A 19952-nucleotide genomic window follows, 5' to 3' on the forward strand; every position below is an offset into this window, starting at 1 on the left:
TTATTGGAGAAGCGAAACATTAAAAACAAACATTGGAATTAACCTGTTGTCAAGGTTTTATTTTATTACAATATTAAATACAAAGGGACAAGAGAAGATGTATTTTATTTTTGAAGTATGAGTTGTATAACAGAACACAAAACAACAATTACATTTTAAGGTAAATTAAAATTGGATTGAATAAAACAATAGTAGAATAATATAATAAGTAGAGATAAATACACCTAATTTCAGCTGCGTAATCTCCCTCAGACTCATTTTACTTCTTCTGAGTTTCTTTGTCGCAAAACAACTACAAATTGCCTACAGACGCGTATATTATACGTCACCTGTCGTGTAAATAATACGTCATTTCCGTGTCCGCGCCACGCGAGGCCTCGTCGCTTCAGCTTTCGCCCGAGCATCCAACAAACCCCTGCGATTCTCTTAAAACCCCCCGTGGATCTTTTGAATCTTTCTGTGGATTAAACATATTTATTGATCGCTCGCTGATGTGTTTCCTCCTCGTTCAATGGCGGCCCAGAGAGCAGGTAACATACGTGTGGAGGATCCAGAAATACACAATAAACACGTCACTTACGTGACACGATATGATTCTAAAGTTAATGTTTGTGTTATGTAGCGAGATCTTCTCTCACCCCAGACGATCCAACGTTTTATTTCGAACTAGTTATTCACACAAATACAACACGTCGATCACACTTTAAGAATAAATATAATTGATGTTTTCTACAAATATGCGTCTCTAGTTCAGTCTCATTACTAGAGTGACTTCATAATGTATTATATTTACACAATATCTCTCTTTTAATCGAACTCTGATATTTGTTTTGTTATGTTTTTTGCTTCATTTTTTGTATGTACAAATAGTAACATATTTTATACATGTTCAAAATAAAATCACAGAGTCATTCAGTCAATTGAGTTTAGATATAAATGTAGAATTGTGTTTGTCACGTAAATTAATTAAATGACTACAGAAGAAATAAATCAAAAAAACTTGAAAAAACGAATATTTTTTTCTGTAAACTTGGTCAGTTCTATACAACATCAGAAGGAGAAAACCAAGTTTCTTTTCATCTTTCGTGGAGAAAAGTAAGCTGGAAGAACCACGAAGTTGAGCTGTGTTTAGAACATTTATGATCCAACTACAAAAAAAAATTGCATCCCAAAAAAGTGCACTCATTGACCATATGATTGATTGATTGATTTTCCCTTTTTATTTAGAATAAACAAGTCACACAATTGTTTAGTAGCTGAATTGTATTTCTTTCCCTTCAGACATACACAAGCTGCTGGCGAGTAAAGAAGACCGAAGGGAGGGACATAAAGCTATCATAAAAAAAGAGGCAGATGGAGTAGAAGATGTAGAAGACTCCAGTGGGTACTCATTCACTCCTGTCGTGGTAAAGATTGAAGGTGAGGAGGAGCCTTCAACCAGCAGTTCAACGCAATATATTAAAATAGAATACGATTACGACCATTGTGGAGGATCAGAACCTGACTTGGATGCAAGTCTCCAGCAGAGGTCGCTGTCTTCTGACTCTGACACTGATGACAGTGAAGACTGGAGAGAAACCAGCAACACTCAGTTAAGTTCAAACTCTGTGGAGAATCCAAATGTGGATATAACTGAGCAGGAAGATGATGCCGATGACAAATCCCTGATCTGCTCCAGATGCGGGAGAAAATGTTCGTCTAAGGCTGGACTGACTTTACACGAAAAATCTTGCTCTGAAGCATCTTTGACGTGTTCGGTTTGTGAAAAACCTTTTCAAACTAAACAAGCACTGGACATTCACATGAGAGTTCACACCGGAGAAAAACCTTTCACCTGCTCTGAGTGTGGTAAATGTTTCACACAGAGATATAATCTGACGACGCACATGAGGATTCACACGGGTGAGAAACCATTCGTCTGCTCTCAGTGTGGTAAATGTTTCGCACTAGGAAATAACCTTAAGACACACATGAGAGTTCACACTGGAGAGAGACCTTTCAACTGTTCCCAGTGTGGTAAATGTTTTACACACAGAGGGCCCCTGAAGGAACACATGAAGAGTCACACTGGAGAAAAACCTTTCAGCTGCTCTCAGTGTGGGAAATGTTTTATGCTAAAACGTTGTCTGAAGGAACACTTGATTACTCACACTGGTGAAAAGCCTTTTACCTGCTCACAATGTGATAAATGTTTCACACAAAGAAAACACCTGATGGAACACATTAGACTTCACACTGGAGAAAAGCCCTTCATCTGCGCTCAATGTGGTAAATCTTTTACGCATAGATGGTGCCTGAAGACACACATGATGGTTCATTCTGGAGAAAAACCTTTCATATGCTCTCAATGTGGTAAATGTTTTACACAAAGAGGGCACCTGAAATTACACATGAGAATTCACACTGGAGAAAAACCTTTTATCTGCTCTCAGTGTGGCAAATGCTTTATGCAGGGTGAGTACCTGAAGTTACACATGAGGATTCACACTGGAGAAAAACCTTTTAGCTGCTCTTTGTGTGGAAAAAACTTTGCGCTAAAACAGACACTAAAGAAACACTTGAAAATTCATACTGGAGAAAAAACATTCGCCTGCTCTCAGTGTGGTAGATGTTTTATGCTGAAACAAACCTTAGAGGAACACGTAAGGATACACACCGGAGAGAAGCCTTTTGTCTGCACTCAGTGTGGCAGATGTTTTACACGGAAGCATCATCTAAAGAAACACCAAGAGAGAGTTCACATTGGAGATAAAGAGTAGAGTATTATATCGTCTTTATATCCAAGGTTTGCTTTGTGACAGGTCATTTGACTTGTTGTTGAAATAACTCCCGAGAGCTCAAACCACACTTCAAATATAGAGTGAAGACAAATGGGTCTAAATAACTTGTGTATTTAATCCAGAATAGCTCTACACAGCCATGGGTCCCTGGACAGAAACAGAAAGTCTACTAAATGGAAGAAATATTCAGTAATCTAGTTGGTTAATCTATTTATACATGAAGGTACATCATCATAATCTGCTGCCTCACTGATTATGTCTCGGTCCATTTCATTCCATTTAATCCTGTTCATGTTCTCTTAATAAAACTCATCATTAACAGCATGTTGGACTTTTTATGTGTAATGGACTTAACTCTGTGTGTTTTTAATACAGCAGTTTCAAGAATTAAAATAGATTTAATTACCCTACCAAATATTGATCTACAGGCTGAGGACATAGCAGTCATGAAAGGAGGTGGTAAGTTAGGTTTGGAAAAGGAAATAAATGTTCTGCAGTAGTTTATTCGATTCCTGTGAGCACTATCCATGTTTCTGCATATTTTTCTATACTTTGGGTTTATAGTTTTATTGACATTGTGACCTAAACATATTCCATTGTTTGGGAAAAAACAGGAACAGAGATTGTCGATTTCCACAACTTTACTTGACTAAGATAAATAAGTTTGCCCCTTTGTTTCCCACTTTTTTTTCTTCTTTTTTTTAAACGAGGCGAACATCAGGGCCTCCAGATCAACAATACTCATAATGAGGTTGAAAACGGAGAAGGTTTAGGAACTTAATTGATTTATATCAATAGTACAGATGAAGTACAGAGTCAAGAAAGAAGGGCGAAAGAGTGGGCCGAACCATTTGTAAAAGAGGGGCGCTGGAGATGTACCTCTGGCGTTAAAGTACTGCGGTTCAACCGGATATAGCTAGTGATGTATTATAATAAAGCTCATTGAAAATAAACGACATTGGAATGTTTTCAAATTAAAACGATCTAGTCATCGCCCCCGCTGCTGAAGACAAATGGTTTCACCCATTCCGCCATTTTTATTTCTTGCTCAAGACGCACAGAAGCATCTTCGTCATGTCATCTCTGCACCGAACCTCCAGTCAGCAGATCTGTCTTGTAAACTTCCTTCAAGCGACGATGTTATTCCAATACTTTACTCTGTTATAAAGTAGAAGAAAATATATTTCCGCCGGAGATGGAGGCACAGAGAGCAGGTACACAAACCAACCTGTATAACACCTCATGACTTTTAATTTAAATCACAAACATAAAAACCCTTATACTTATTCACGTTTAAAGATGATTAATTGTAAATTAATGGAATGTCTCGTATTAGAAATATGTTTTGCTCTCTTCATCTGTTATTCACTCAAATGTTTTAGTCTTTTTTTTTTTGTATAACATGATAATCATAGTACACTTACTTACTTTCGGATAAAACACACTTAAATATGACTTTCAACGTACACGTTCAGATTTTTAATAAATATTTGTTCAAAATGTTTTCTCTGCAGATGAAAATAATCAGCATAAATGGAAACTCTTAATACGAGTCACTTAATCATGCCAACAATTCAAACACATGTTTATAAACATGGAATAACGTTTGACTTTTAACCTTTTTTTTCTCTGTAACTGTTGTAAAATCCTAGGAAATTTGTGGTTAATATTAGAAAGGTTTTGATTCTAGCGTTAAAAAAGTAATAATTATTTGTTGATTGTTCAGTGACTCGCGTGTGTTCGTGTCCCTACAGAGTTTGACATTTTGTCTCTTATTGTTGTAAAAATGATTTGACGAGATGTGGATAATGTCAGAAAGGTTTATATTCTGGTGCCTCCTAGATGTTATTATTACCATGTGTGTTCGTGTCCCTGCAGACTTGGAGCAGCTGCTTGTGACAGAAGAAGACGTTTCTACGGAGCAACAGCAGTTCAACTCCAGTTTGGACGCGGAGAGACAAGAACCTCACCTATTTTTAGACGTAAAGGAGGAATATTCCTCCATTATTTCCTTCGCTAAGGTCATAGTAAAGAGTGAAGATGAGGAGGAACCTACAACCAGCAACTTTACTCAACACATGAAAACAGAAACTGAGTTGCAGGACTTCAGGGTTACTCTGGACAAGGTGGAACGAGAAGCTCATCTTGTTAAAGAAGAACATGTAGAAAGTGGCTCTGCACTCTCATTTACTCCTGTCACTGTGAAGAGTGAGTATGATGAAGATGAGAATCCTCCTTTGACTCAAAAGCTAAAAACAGAACCTGCTGGAGACAACTGTGGAGGATTAGAACCAGCCATCCATGCAAATAAACCTCACCCCCCTGACCAGCAGAGGGCACTCTCCTCTGAAGCTGACACTGATGACAGCGAAGACTGGAAAGAAACTAGTAACACTCGGTCAGGTTCAAAATCCTTGGAGAACACAGACGTCCATATCCAGGAGAAAGAAGGAGACAAAGCACTGATCTGCTCTGGATGTGGGAGGAAATGTACTTCAAAGTCTGGACTGACTCAACACTTTAAATCCTGCGTTGAAGGATCTTTGACTTGTTCCGTTTGTGGGAAAGGTTTTCCAAAGAAATGGCACCTGAAGACCCACATGAGAATTCACACAGGGGAAACACCTTTCATCTGCTCCCAGTGTGGGAAAAGTTTTAAATATAGCTGGAGCCTGAGGGTACACATGTCAACTCATACTAAAGAAAAACCTTTTATCTGCTCTCAGTGTGGGAAAAGTTTTACACACAGAGGGTCATTGAAGGAACACATCAAGAGTCACACTGGCGAAAAACTTTTCAGCTGCTCTCAGTGTGGTAAATGTTTTATGCTAAAACGGTGCCTGAAAGAACACCTGATTACTCACACTGGTGAAAAACCTTTCGCCTGCTCACAATGTGATAAATGTTTTACACAAAGAAAACACCTGATGGAACACACTAGACTTCACACTGGTGAAAAACCTTTCAGCTGCTCTCAATGTGGTAAATCTTTTACACATAGATGGTGCCTGAAGACACACATGATGGCTCACTCAGGAGAAAAACCTTTCATATGCTCTCTGTGTGGAAAATGTTTTACACAAAGCGGGCACCTGAAACTACACATGAAAATACACACTATGGAAAAAATCTAACATATTCTATCATTGTAATAAATCCTTCATGCAGGGAGAGTACCGAAAGTTACACATGAGGATTCGCAGGAATCACCAACTCATTCTGTCTGGAAAAAAACTGCACTCAACTAAGACACCCCAGTGAAAATTCCAACTAGAGAAAATCCCTTTGCATTCTCTGAATGTGGTAGATGTTTAATGCTGTAAAAAAAAACTTTTGTCTCTCAGTGTGGTAGATGTTTTACACAGGGGCATCATCTGAAGAAAGACAGAGAGCAAGTTTGCACTAGAAATAAAAAGTAGAGTTTACACCATTAACTCTGATCCAAGGTAATTTGCCTTGTGTCAGGCGGTGTGACTTGTGCCTGATAAACCTGAGGTCAAAACACATAGACAGACAGAGTAATAACCAAATAACCTTGACACAAAAAGAGTGTTAAACAGCAGAAAATATTCAGTTGTCACCGTCACAATCTGCTGTCTCACTGTTAATGCCTGATTGATTTTCATTGGGTTTAATCCTGTTCATGATCTCTTAATAAATCCATCATAAAGAGTATGTTGCTCTTTTTTGATGTATTGCGGACTTAACTGTGTTTCGCCACTGAGAAAATGTCTGATAATAGTAAAACAGTTGTTGAATAAAAGCTATTTGATTTGAATGTTTGTTGAAAGAGGGCAAACAGAGAGGTTATTAGGATGGATTGCGCCTCCGAGAATTAAAAGGTAACATCACAAGTAGACTCATACTTTCTGACATAACAGTTTGGTAAATATATGTATTAGTGTTTGGCATTTAACTGAGATTAATAGATACATTTAGACACACTTTTCTAAAGAGTAAATCCATCCAGGAAAAATACTATCTTTAAGTAAAACAATGGCCAGATTTTTGCCATTTGTAGAACAAAAGTCAACTTAAGCGCTAATTTCCAAACCACTATTTTTATGACTTGAAGAGTCCAAGATACTTTATTGAACAATTGCCTGTGCAAAAAAAATAGCCAGCAAGTCCACAAAGGTGCAATAGATAAAAATTAAACTAAAAAGGACAAAATCTAACGGGAACAATTTACAAATAAATATACGTATATAGTCTATGCATTCATAAATAATACGTATTGCATAGTATGCGTTTATAGTATACAGAAGTATTGCGCACACAGCTGTAGTTATTGCAAGGGTTAAAGGTGATGTTTTCAATAGGCTGGTGCGTTTAGTGTTCTGCCCTTCGTAAATGCTCTTTTTCAGTCCATTTGTTTTGCGTTTATGGTGCCTGAACCTTTTCCACAAAGGCTGTATGGTAATGGAGATGGAGTCCAGGGAGGTTAGTGAACAGTCATAACCTTCTTTCGTCTCCTTCAAACGACCTCTGTACATACAACATACCTCACAGAGCCTGTTCCATCCAAGGACCCCAAGGAAGTGGAGGTGCTGCTGGGCTTTCTTAACCAGAACAGTTGTGTTAGATGATGAAAGACATCAACATTTATGTAGCACACAAAGTGGCTGAATCTGTCAAGGATCTTATATTATGTATATTATAGTTTACTACACATTGCTGACAAAAGAATAACAAAGACTTGGTAACACATATTGTTTTTGTTGATTTTATTTCATTTCAAAAATTCTGTAGTACTCAAAAGTCATCAACTTTAATACATCATTGGTCGACTAAACTAACAGTGTTTATGTGATATATAGCAGAACATGTCATATATTTCTCATCACTACCTTTCTTCTTGACCTGAGATGATACAAGACACCTGAATTAAAGAATATGGTTTTAAACTTCTTTACGGGTGTGAATGCTCACGTGTCCTGTCAAATTCTCTCTCCGTTTAAGACATTTATCCCAATGGGAGCAGTCACAGTGGTATGCAAAAGTTTGGGCACCCTTCATGATGTTGATTCCAACAAGAGAAGATCACATCAACAAGATTTGATTTCCTACAGAGATGTGGACATTTGAGTGTTTTCCAGACCAACATTCTTACAGTAGCATTACATAGTTTTATTATGATAAAATTATCTGTTAAAAATGATATGTGCAAAGGTTTGGGAACCCTTTTAATCACATTCATTTCAAGACCTGTAGGAATTGATAGCTGACAGGTTGCAGCACAAAATTGCTTTTATAGCTTGAAGGCTTTTCAACAGTGGTGATTGCTTTCTGTGCTTGTCCTATGTTCTTTTTTAGAGAGTGGCAACATGGGGGCATCTTAACAACTCTCCTAAAAACAAAGATAATTATTTATCATGAATTAGTAGAAGGAAAAGTAGAAATGATCAAGAAGTTTTGTCTCCACAGTCTGAAATGCAGTGCAGAAATGGAAGGCCACTAGAACAGTCCTTGTGAAGGAAAGATGTGGAAGGCCAAAAAAAATACAGGAAAGGCACAAGATGGTTAGAATGGTCACAGACAAACCACAGACCACCTGCAGAGAACTACAAGAACATCTGGCTACTGATGGTGTAGTTGTTCATCGTTCCACAATCCAGCGTATTTTGCACCAGAAGAGTTGCAAGAGGTATGCAAAAGTACATCTGGACAAGCCAGAAGCATTTTGGAAAAACTGTGGTCAAAAGAGACTAAGATAGAGTTATTTGATCAGAACAAGAGGAGGTATGCATGGTGGGGGAAAAAAACACAGAATGCCATGAGAAGAATGTATTGCCTTCTGTGAAATTTGTGCAGGGTCCATCCTGTTTTGGGACGGTGTGGCTAGGTTAGGTAGAACTTTATTGATCCCTCAGGAGGTCTCCTTCGGGAAATTGTTTTTTTCCACAGCAATACAGCAATTATTCATAAAAATAAATAAAAATAAAATAAAATAAGAAATAGCACAGGGACTGGAAACCTTGTTAAAGCTGAGGGCCACATAAATTACTCTCAATATCAGCAGATTCTTGACAAAAATGTTCAAGAATCGGTCACAAAGTTAAAGCTAGGCCGGGGTTGGATTGTTCAGCAGGACAATGATCATAAGCACGGTTCAAAATCCACCAAGGAATTCATGCAGAAGCACGAGCACAATCTTCTGGAATGGCCATCTCAGTCCCCAGACCCTTTACACCATTGAAAATGTATGGATTGATTTAAAGCAGGCTGTCTGCGCACGGAAGCCAAGAAACCTGACTGAACTGGAGGCGTTTTGGATGGAGTAGTGGGCCCAAGTACCACCTGCCAGACTCCAGGGACTTGTCCGTGGCTATAGGAGGTGTTTACAGGCTGTTCTTGTAGCAAAAGGAGGCTCTACTAAACATTAATGGAATTATTTTTCTGGGGTGCCCAAATCTATGCAGATGCCTATTTTTGCTTAAATGCACGTAAAAGTGTTTGCAGTGATTTTTCTAAGGGGTGCCCTAACTTTTGCATACCACTGTATGAGGCGTTTCCCCTGAATGACTGTCCATGTGATCCTTGAGTCTCCCTCTGTGTGCAAAACATTTACCGCACTGAGAGCAGCTGAGAGGCTTTTCTGTTGTGTGAATTCTCATGTGTAGTGTGAGGCTTGCCCTATGTGCAAAACATTTGCCACACTGCGAGCAGTTGAAAGGTTTTTCTCCGGTATGAATCCTCATATGTACCCTCAATTGCCCTTTCTGTCTACATCTGTAACCACACAGAGAGCACTTGCATGGTTTCTCTCCAGTGTGAATTTTCATATGGCCCTCCAGGGTTCCTTTAAGTGAAAAACATTTACCACAATGAGAACAAACAAACGATCTTTCTCCTGTGTGTGTTACCATGTGTTTCTTCAGCGACGACCTCTGTGTAAAACATTTACCACACTGAGAACACACAAACGATCGTTCTCCCGTGTGCGTTATCATGTGTACTCTCAGGCTCACTCTCCGTACGAAACATTTACCACATGTGGTGCAGCTGAAAGGTTTTTCTCCAGTGTGCGTTCTCATATGGTCCTCCAGGGTTCTTTTGAGGGAAAAACATTTACCGCACTGAGAACAAACGAACGATCTTTCTCCGGTGTGTGTGATCATGTGTCGCTTCAGTTGCGAATTCTGTGCAAAGCAGTTACCACACTGAGAGCAGCTGAAAGGCTTTTCCCCAGTGTGAATACGCATGTGAAGGTCCAGGTTGGATCTCCTTTTGAAACATTTCCCACAAACTGAACAGGTCAAAGATCTGCAGCAGGATTTCTTGTGTAGAGCTAGTCCAGCCCTGGAGCCAAACCTTTTACCACATTTAGAGCAGATCAGTGATTTGATATCACTATTATCTTTTGGGTTTGAGTCCGTTTGGGTGTCGTTGGTTCTACTCCAGTCTTTACTGTCATCAGTGTCTGAAGAGAGCGAGGTCTTGTGTTCAAGGTGGGGAAGTGTATGTACTGATGCATCACTGTCGTCTCCATCAGATTCTGTTTTTATCTTTAGAGTCGAGCTGCAGGTCGTTGGCTCCTCCTCATCTTCACTCTTGACATGAACAGGAATGAACAACATCTTCAATGAACCTTCTCGATGCTTTTCTTCAATTAGATGAGCTTCTTGTTCCTCCTTGTCAAGCATTACACTGAAGTCCTCGAGCTCAGGTTCGGTTTTCACGTGAGGAGTCAAGTTTCTGGTTAAAGCTTCATCTTCATCATCATCATCTTCACTCTTCACAATGAGAGAAGTGAATGGCAGCTGGAAAGAATCTTTCTTTTCATTCTGTTCTTCTGTTGATCAGCACAGTACAAACACAACTCAATTAACACAACATGTAGAGATTTAAATGTCAAGTTTAAATTATAATAAATATATAAGCACTTTGAACAACAACTATTGAAAATTATAACTACTTTTCTAACTAAACAGTTTTTTTTACTAAAATAATAAATAAATAAAACAGCAATGATAAAAATAAACAATTATAAATATATAAACAACATTTACCAAAGTACGGAGCCCCAGATGTAACACAGATTATTTTTTTAAATCTTGACACTCATTTCTTGTGATACTCATGAAATTCATGTCTAATGTCATTTTGACGCACTAGTTCACGATACCTGATCTTAAAATGACCAGAAATCATTTCCAGTAGTGATGGCGAAGAAGTTCTGTTTAGGGAATAAAAAAAAAAGGATTTTTTTTTTTATGAAGTTTCTCTTTATTGACAAGCAGTCAATAGGCCTTGGTTCCAGGTGGAATGAATGTAAAATGTTAGTATTACAACTTAATCCTGTGAGTTCACTGTAAAACTGAGGCAGTTCTTCAAGTTATTCTTGTTCATCGTTCAAGTTTAGACAATTTTAGACATATCTTATCAATGGTATAGGAAGGGAAATGTACTGGAAAAGAACCTAGAATATGGTTCAGCTGCCACCAGTGGTGTAAACACTAAAGACGAAGTGATATTATTTGTTCCTTCAGTGCATTTATTATCTATTTACACCTTCATATCGCTCTCAAAACAAAAGCACACTGGAACCAGAAGCTGGCCCTCATGAGAAGACCCGACCCCAAACCAACGAACACACCCTAAGAATGGACGACTCTATCTAGTGGCTAAACTTTAGAACTACAGTTATGAACATTTACGACAGGAAGCGAAAAAAATACTTGTTTAATTTGGCAAAAGGGAAGTCCTTAACAGGACTGCTTTGTCATCACTACTGATAAATATTTCTGGTCCTTTTTAGCTTAAGTATCATGAATTTGTGCATCAAAATAACACAAATTACAGTTTTGTCACCTGGAAACACCTGTCTCATACAAGGGACGTATTCTGCATGTCGATGACATAATTATCTCTCCACGATGTTTACACACTATAGACATTATAACACTCGTACCTGGTCTACTGGGCTTCATCTTTTGAGTCGAGATGCAGGTTGTTGGCTCCTCCTCATCTTCACTCTTGACATGAACAGAAATGAACGACATCTTCAATGAACCTTCTCGATGCTTTTCTTCAATCAGATGAGCTTCTTGTTCCTCCTTGTCCTCGAGCTCAGTTTCATTTTTCTCGTGATGAGTCAAGTTTCTGGTTAAAGCTTCATCTTCATCCTCATCATCTTCGTCATCTTCACTCTTCACAATGAGAGAAGTGAATGGCAGCTGGAAAGCATCTTTCTTTTCATTCTGTTCTTCTGTTGATCAGCACAGTACAAACACAAGTCAATTAACACAACATGTAGGGATTTAAATGTGAAGTTTAAATTATAATAAATATATAAGCACTTTGAACAACAACTGTTGAAAATAATAAACAGTATTTCTAGATAAAATTATACTAATAATAAAAACGACCAGAAATATTTTCAAGTTGTGATAGCGAAGTAGTTCTGTTTAGGGACTTTGTTTTTGCAAAAGAAAATCGAATCAAGTCGTAAATGTTCGTAACTGTAGTTCTTTAGTTTAGCCGCTAGAAGAATTAAATTTAATAAAGACCTTGGTTCCAGGTGGAATGAATGTAAAATGTTAGTATTACAACTTAATCCTGTGAGTTCACTGTGAAACTGAGGAAGTTCTTCGAGTTATTCTTGTTCATCGCTCAATAATTCTTAAAGCTTGATCTTCTTCAGCTTTTGGTCACTAGACCGATCACTTGTTTATCAATTTACTAAATTATAATAAACAAATAAATACGTGTATGTGTAAACACTCAGAGAACGGATTAAGTGCTAATTTTTGTTCCTTCAGTTCTATTATCATCTATTTACACCTTCATATTGCTCATAGCGTAGTGATTTCAAAACAAAAGCACACCGGAACCGGAAGCTGTCCCACACAATGACAATGGACGACCCCACCTAGTGGCTAAACTTTTGAACTACAGTTATAAACATTTACTAAGGCATTCGAAAGAAAATACTTGTTAATTTTGGCGAAAAAGAAGTCCCTAAACAGAACTGCTTCGCCATCACTACTAAAGAATATTTCTGTCACTTTTTAGCTTAAGTATCATGAATTCGTGCCTTAAATAATACGTGTTTTGGCGCTTTATTTTGTAGACAATTTGTGCACAAAAGTTTACAAATATACAAAATCTAATTTATATTGAAGTAGAGTTTTGTCACCTGCAAACACCAGTCTCATACAACGGGACGTGTTCTGCACATTGATGACGTCATCATCTCTCCACACTATAGACATTATAACACTCCTGTACCTGGTCTCCTGGGCTTCATCTCAGCAGGATCTTCTTCTGTTCAGTCTCTCGTTTACGAAGAATAGTCTCAGCGTTAAATAGTTTAATACGATCAGCGATGAACAAGCAGAGCTTCTGTTCAGGAAGCAGAAAATGGAGGATTGGATGGATGTTTTTTTTTTACGGTGGCCGTGAAGCGAGTAAAACACGAAAAAAAATAAGGATTTAAACGTTAACAGAAAAAATTGCGGAAATACCGAGCGAAACAAAAATACAAAACCTCAGAAGTAAAAACCATAAGAATTTTTTTTCAAAACAGGAAGTGATTATGACAAATGCTGCTGATTGGACGGATCCTTGTTCAGCTTATCACTGATTGGTGGAAGTACAACCCGAGCACCTCATTGGACAGAGAGGGTGTCCGTAATTGGGACAATTTAGACCAATTGAGGAAAATAAATCATTTACTTGACGATTTCATTTAATTTAAAAAACATTAAAAATGTCATGTATACACTTAAATGAATTTTAAATATCTGGAAACATGGATATTACGTATTTTCGTCCGCAATTATCCAGATTACTGAACACAATAATCTGTATTATAAATGTAATACAGACAAGCTATATAAAGTGTATTTTCTCTGCGTTTTTAAGTGTTTTCAGACCGTTATTAAACGCAGGTTCTTGATTATTTAATTGACGCCAACAGAAAGTGAAATCATTGTATTCAATTTCATATAAGATCTATAATAGCAGTAATGTAACAACTTCTGAACAAAGTTTATGACGAGCAGTCAACAGGCCTTGGTTACAACTGGATGAATGGAAAAAGTTAGTATTGCAGCTTGAACCTGTGAGTTCCCTGTGAAACTGAGGTAGTTCTTCAACACACAAATATATAATAAGTGAGATTCAGAGTAAAAACAAAGTAAATTACAAGAAAAAATTGAATACATTGTTTTATTTTACATGTTTTACAGTTTCTCAGGTGGGATGTTGATGTTATTTGTAAGCCAATAAGAACGATTTACACAATACAATACTGAATCATTATAATACATAATTATCATTTTAAAACATCTAGTCAGTTAAATTTTGAGGTGAATTTATCAACAGGGCAATGGGAATAAATCAAAGGAGGTGAAGAGTTGTGTGCAGTAAGAGTGTGCGAAGAGTTTGATGACATAGTTGTGGTCAGTGCCATGATCTAGATTCAGAGACTGTGGAAGTTAGAAAACAAATATGCTGAACCCAGACAAGATATGAAGAAGAACAGATCATGTAATTATTATTATTATTTTTGCTTTAATTACTCTTAATCTTTTCTGTATGGCTAAAAATGCCACGCAACCACAGATGGCTTTCCATTTGTTGTATGAGATAAAAACAACATTTACATTTCTGTCTTCTGTTCTTCATTTTGTAGCAGAACCTCTTTCCTGTCTTTCCACAAATTTCCCGCGACAATACCTAAAAACAGCAACAATCCGAGGGTTCTGTTCGAGACAAACTTCTTCCAGCAGTCCTCCGGTTTGTCAATGTCCAGTGTGTGAATCTGAAAAAAATTGAATTATTGCTGCAACACTGGATCATGTGAACGTTTGTTTTCTCACCTGGTGTGCGAGGTGAAGAGCCACGGCGGAGAGAACGGCGTAGTAAGGCAGAGTCTGCTCTGCGTTGACTCCGGCAACGACCAGACCCGACATCATGGCCACGGAAAATCCACTGAGCCAGGTTTTGGTTTGTTCTTGGAACCTCAGGGCTGTAGATTTTACTCCTATTTTGATGTCGTCGTCCTTATCCTGGTAAATTAATGATTTTAAAAACATCTATTTAACTATATAATAGTTCACACAGAATTCAAACTTCACTCATTTTCTACTCGCCCTTGTGTCGACTAAGGGTTGGGATTATTTTCAGAGTAATCTGTTCCTTTTTAGAGTTATAAACAAAAATGTTTGTTCATTTTTATGTAGTGACTAGAGTTTAGTTGTCTTCGTCTTTACATTTGTCCAAAAAGACACTTGAAAACATCCAAATACCTCCATACTTCTGTAACGTGTAACGACATGAGAAGAATTGTTCCAGAAAAACTTTATTTTGAGCCCGTCTGTAGCAGAAGTTTAAAGTTAACAAGCGATAAAGACAGGAAGTATTCCAGGTAAATATCGCGGGCGCTTCCAGGGCGCATACACTCTACTGTCTACATAGGCAGCCTAAAGACGAGAACCATGGAGGTACTTGGATGATTTAAAGTGTCTTTTTAGCGCAGATTTATCTTTTATTCTATTTAGATTTTCTTTCTCGTTTTTATTTCTGGGTGTTTTTATTTCTCTTGCTGTTGTTAAACCGAATTTCCCCTCGCGGGACTAATAAAGGTTTTCTGATTCTGATTCTGATTTTTAGAGGAAGAAAAAGACGAAGACAACTGAGCTCCAGTCGCTACATTAAAATGAACTATTATTTTTGCCTATAACTCTGAAAAGGAACAAATTACTCCGACAATAATCCCAACCCTTAGTCGACATAAGGGTGAGTCCAAAATGAGTTTGAATTTTGGGTGAACTATCCCTCTAGTTCCCCACCTGGTGAGCATATATGGTGTCATAAACCAGCGTCCACATCACTCCTGACATATACAATGGAAGACAGACGGACCAATCACAGGAGCCTCTGACAGCAGCCCACCCCAGCAGAGCGCCCCAGTTGATCGCCAGGCCTGACAGGGGTCAGAGGGAGGCAGACTTCAGCTCAGTGGTCAAGAGAAACGTTAACAAGGAAGGTTAACTTCTACGTACCGAGCATGAGCTGCGGCCAGTACGTGATCCTCTTCATCAGTGGGTAGGTGACCACGAGAGACAGAGAAGCAGCACCCAGAGCGATGCTGTGAGGAAGAAATCCTTATTTTTATACTTAAAACAGTACAAAATAAAAAAAAAAAGTGTTGCACTGACCAAAATCTGTGCGTACTAATCAATTGTACATTCCAATTAATGCCACCAAACCTTTTTCCCCCTCTCCGAGATCAGAATAAAACAATATGAAAACATGAATTCAAACTGGATTAACAGTTTATATTTGTTATTTTAAATGCTTTTTCTAATATAGTGCAAACTCGCTCCAGTGTAAATATTTATATTTCACTTACCGGGGTGAATAACAAAAATACTTAACTAACGGAGACGACCAGGGCCTTGTTAGGAATATCCTATGATGACGTTTAACAATAATTAAACTGCAAATCAGTAACTTAAAGTGCTGGGTACTGATGTGAAGATAAGATTGAACTGATCACATTAGGAAAATCGGCTTTTGCTGCGACTTGCGCTTTAAAAATCTAACCTTTTCGGCTACATCTTCCATATAACAGACAAGCTGGTGATTCCATCTTACAAGAGTGACATTCGTCGGCTCAGAATCTCGATCAATCCTTCTGGAGTTGCACACAGCGTTTTATTTTTAAATGATCGGTTCCAAATCTATTTTTACGGATCGACATCCCGCCTGAATGATTCGTTTTCATGGCAGGCTACGCAAAAACGTGTGACTCAAATATCAGAGTAGAAGTTATCAGACGCAGATTTGTTTGTTAGATTATAAAATGATGCCTATGATTATTTTGTTCTTAACTTAGTTGTATTGAGTGAGGGGCAGATGAAGCCTCATGAAGCCTTGAACATTTCCATCCAAATGTTTAAAGAAAAGGTTGATTTTGTTCATTTATTGAGGCTTATTTATTGTGCACATGAACCCCCTGCTGGTCAAAACCTTTATCGGCATTAAAACTGTTACTGAGGCCTCTTGGTGCATAGGAATAATCACTGCTAACATAACTTAAAATTTATTTCAGTTGATGTTTCATTTATTAATTTATTTGACTAAATCATAGAAATATTAAGGTAGTACATTCTTCCAAAACAATCATGTAAAAATTAAAATACAAACGCGGGGATCGATTACGCAACTTTGTTTCGAGAGCATTGAACTCTAGCCACGAGCCATACTGGTTAATGACGTTTGAAAGGTAAACTACTAATAGTAGAAGTAATGATTTAAATTATTGCATAAGCGTGAATGAGTTGTTTTAACCATTTCATGTCTTGAGCCGAGTATAGATCTGCTCAAATGCTCAAATGAACAATCTCCCCTTTCTTGCAGAATTCATGACTAAATATTGTCAGTTGCTAAGAAGTCGAGCAAAATAAACTGCCAAATCTAATAGATGTGTGGGGAGATCCTTGCGTTAATGTCATTTTATGCGAGAATCTTCGAGCGCATCTAGAAACCAGTCACTTGGTACGCCGGTTCTCTAGGCCTCGGACATCACCAACACACGCCTCAATACACGCTTCATTAAAAATCATCCTGGATTGCTCGACACATGCTTTGAAGCCTCGACACTATTGGACACATCACTATTAAACAGCATAATCATCAAGGATCATTAATGTGGGGAATGAGAAAACTATTACTGAGTCTGTAAATACTTTGATATCCACTCAAGTGACTGCGAACAATAGTTTCTTATGTGACCTTCTCCACATAAGTGATTGTCACAAAGGCTTGGAGCAGCAGATTTATCATTGATTTGTCAGCTTCAAACCTGTGGGGAAAACCAACACATTTTGACTCTCTTTTCATTCTTGATACACATTAACTTTGCTGTTGGTAATTATCCGCGCACATACTCTAAATACATGAGGCCCCTTGTAGTCATGTGTTTACGCAGAGTCAGTACCTGTAGTAGTTGAGGCACAGAAGAACTCCGAGCGCCAGAGACAGCTGCCCGCCCAGGAAGACCAGAGCCTGCATCTGAGAAATCTCCCCCGCCGCAATCGGCCGAGTCGCCGTCCTGGACACCTGATTTTTTTTTTTAATAAAAGCATGTTTATAAACATGATGTTTTGAATATCCTGTTGACTTCTTATGCTACAATAATTCATTTAAAAGCTTCCTTCAAATCGACTGCAAAGTGTTCCAAATTACCATCTGGACCCACAAATCTATTGAAGGATTATACCCTAATGGTAACATTACTTGTTAAACACATATTTTTTTTTAATAGAAATAATTACAGAATAATGCTTAATTAGCAAGCCATATGGTTTGCAGGTTAAGGTACCTTCTTGTCAAAATCTTTGTCCCACATGTCATTGATGGTGCAGCCGGCTCCTCTCATCAGCAGAGCGCCCGTCCCGAACAAGGTAAGGATGCCTAAATGAGGGAGGCAGCCGGGGTCTGCAGCCAGACCGATGCTCCATGTACACGGGAGATACAGCAGCCAAGTACCTGCGAATATACACCGATAAACATCCAGCAATCTTTCTGTGACCTTAGAATAACTTCCATTGTTGGAAGATGACAAAACTATAACATGATACCAAATGATAATTAACCAATAATAAGAGGTATAGAGTCATAATTAACTAGCTTGTGTTCATAAATTATTAAATAATTAACATAGAACTATTGTCACACATGACAATTTCAATTTAGGCTTTTATATGTTACATGCATGTGCTTATTCTATGATTCAAACCAGTCATAGTTAAGACACTACAATCTATCAGTTGACAAGATCCTTTTAAATCAATAAGAACATATTGAAATAAAAAAAGGACGAACCTATCGGCTTGTCGAGCCTCATCAGTCTGAGATACGGTTGAAGGGGAGCAGGAGCGGCATTAACAATCGACGCTGCAGAGACACTAAAATTTCTTCTTCCATCGTTTTGAATCTCGTGGCCTCTGACCGACAGAGAACACACACCGAGCCTGGGAAGTCCTTTTCTCCAACAGTGTGTGTTCGAGTCGTGGCGGACGCTATTCAGATACGTCGACTTCGAAGAGCTGCAGTAGTTGCGGAGGCTTTTAGGGAGACTCCTGATGGCAACCCGGGTGAACTGGCTGGTCAGCCTTACTGGGAACAACATGTCTCTCCGCGGGTCCGGTTCAGCATTCTCTTAAATCCTTCAAAACAAAGACAAAAGAAAAGGCTTTTACCAGAAACATGCTGCAGCAGGCACTTTTCTTTGTTAGGTGAGGGGAAGGGCAGAAAATTCACCTCATTATTTAAAACTATTTTTAATATATTAACAACAAATTACCACAGAAAAAAAACAACCTACAATTGTCATAAACTGAAATTGTCTACATGTGATTTTTACTTTGTAACATTATAAGCAAAATATGTGCATCATTAAAACGTAGTTAGGTTTGAAAATAATTTACTAACTGGATTAATTTAAAATATAAATCACATTGTATTTTTAACAAACAACCTTCATAATAAATTAACGTTTTTAAATAATAAAATCGTGCCTTAAAGGGATACGTTGCATTTGCACCTCCGGTTATTTTTGCTAGATTTACTGAATTTACTTTTAAACAATATTTTTCTGTGTTGAACCTATGTATAACAAACAATAAAAACTTACCACGTTATTTTAATAGTTTCAATGGTCAGACGAGGTCGTCGATGTTCCTTCACTCGTTCCTGTTGTGGTGCATCTGTAAATCGTTCCGGCGGAAACTACAACCGACCGGAACTACATGCAGCCACGAGCGATGAAAGCGTTTCTACACTTCGTTTGGTAAGTGAATGAAAACATGCTGAAAAAATGACAGTAATGTGCATTTCTGGTTCAGCGGCTTAACTAAGGTGCGGGAAGTTATAGTAAAACCACGTTTGTTGGAAAATAATTACAAGCGCCGATTAATGGAACACAATACTTCCGCCTGAGAACGTTTAAGATTTCAGCGATAAAGCATTTGCGATTCCCGAGGAAGTCTCCCATGAACATGTAACACAGCCACATATATTCGATTGTATATTTGTCATATAATCATAGTATAACATTATTTCTTATTTTAAATTAATATATATTTAAATCAAAATGCATCTTTAATATTCTTATTTTGAAAATATATACCGGAAAATAGATTATCCAACTATCCG

At 37.9% G+C, this 19952-nt stretch overlaps 3 protein-coding genes across 3 annotated transcripts; 1 reads left to right on the forward strand and 2 right to left on the reverse strand.

Moving 5' to 3' along the window:
• The first annotated feature begins 379 nt into the window (after window positions 1-379).
• On the forward strand, window positions 380-6402 carry LOC148087537 (uncharacterized). The gene is made up of 3 exons (XM_087788841.1): window positions 380-530; window positions 1282-1902; window positions 4659-6402. The coding sequence occupies exons 1-3, from the start codon at window positions 512-514 to the stop codon at window positions 5912-5914; spliced, it is 1896 nt and encodes a 631-aa protein (XP_087644967.1). The 5' UTR covers window positions 380-511; the 3' UTR covers window positions 5915-6402.
• Window positions 6403-7596: 1194 nt separating this feature from the next.
• On the reverse strand, window positions 7597-13135 carry LOC148087538 (uncharacterized). Its single transcript, XM_087788852.1, has 3 exons — window positions 13014-13135; window positions 11695-11991; window positions 7597-10575 (listed from the first exon to the last, which is right to left on the reverse strand). Exons 1-3 carry the CDS (start codon window positions 13030-13032, stop codon window positions 9263-9265), a joined length of 1629 nt encoding a protein of 542 aa, XP_087644978.1. The 5' UTR covers window positions 13033-13135; the 3' UTR covers window positions 7597-9262.
• Window positions 13136-13976: 841 nt separating this feature from the next.
• On the reverse strand, window positions 13977-19502 carry coq2 (coenzyme Q2 4-hydroxybenzoate polyprenyltransferase). The gene is made up of 8 exons (XM_087794686.1): window positions 19432-19502; window positions 18621-18964; window positions 18118-18284; window positions 17734-17855; window positions 15794-15879; window positions 15581-15714; window positions 14609-14797; window positions 13977-14550 (listed from the first exon to the last, which is right to left on the reverse strand). Exons 2-8 carry the CDS (start codon window positions 18925-18927, stop codon window positions 14389-14391), a joined length of 1167 nt encoding a protein of 388 aa, XP_087650812.1. The 5' UTR covers window positions 18928-18964; window positions 19432-19502; the 3' UTR covers window positions 13977-14388.
• Between the last annotated feature and the right edge of the window lie 450 nt (window positions 19503-19952).

The sequence above is a fragment of the Callionymus lyra genome, chromosome 1 (genome assembly GCF_982586985.1).
Source record: "Callionymus lyra chromosome 1, fCalLyr1.hap1.1, whole genome shotgun sequence".
NCBI lineage: Eukaryota > Metazoa > Chordata > Actinopteri > Syngnathiformes > Callionymidae > Callionymus > Callionymus lyra.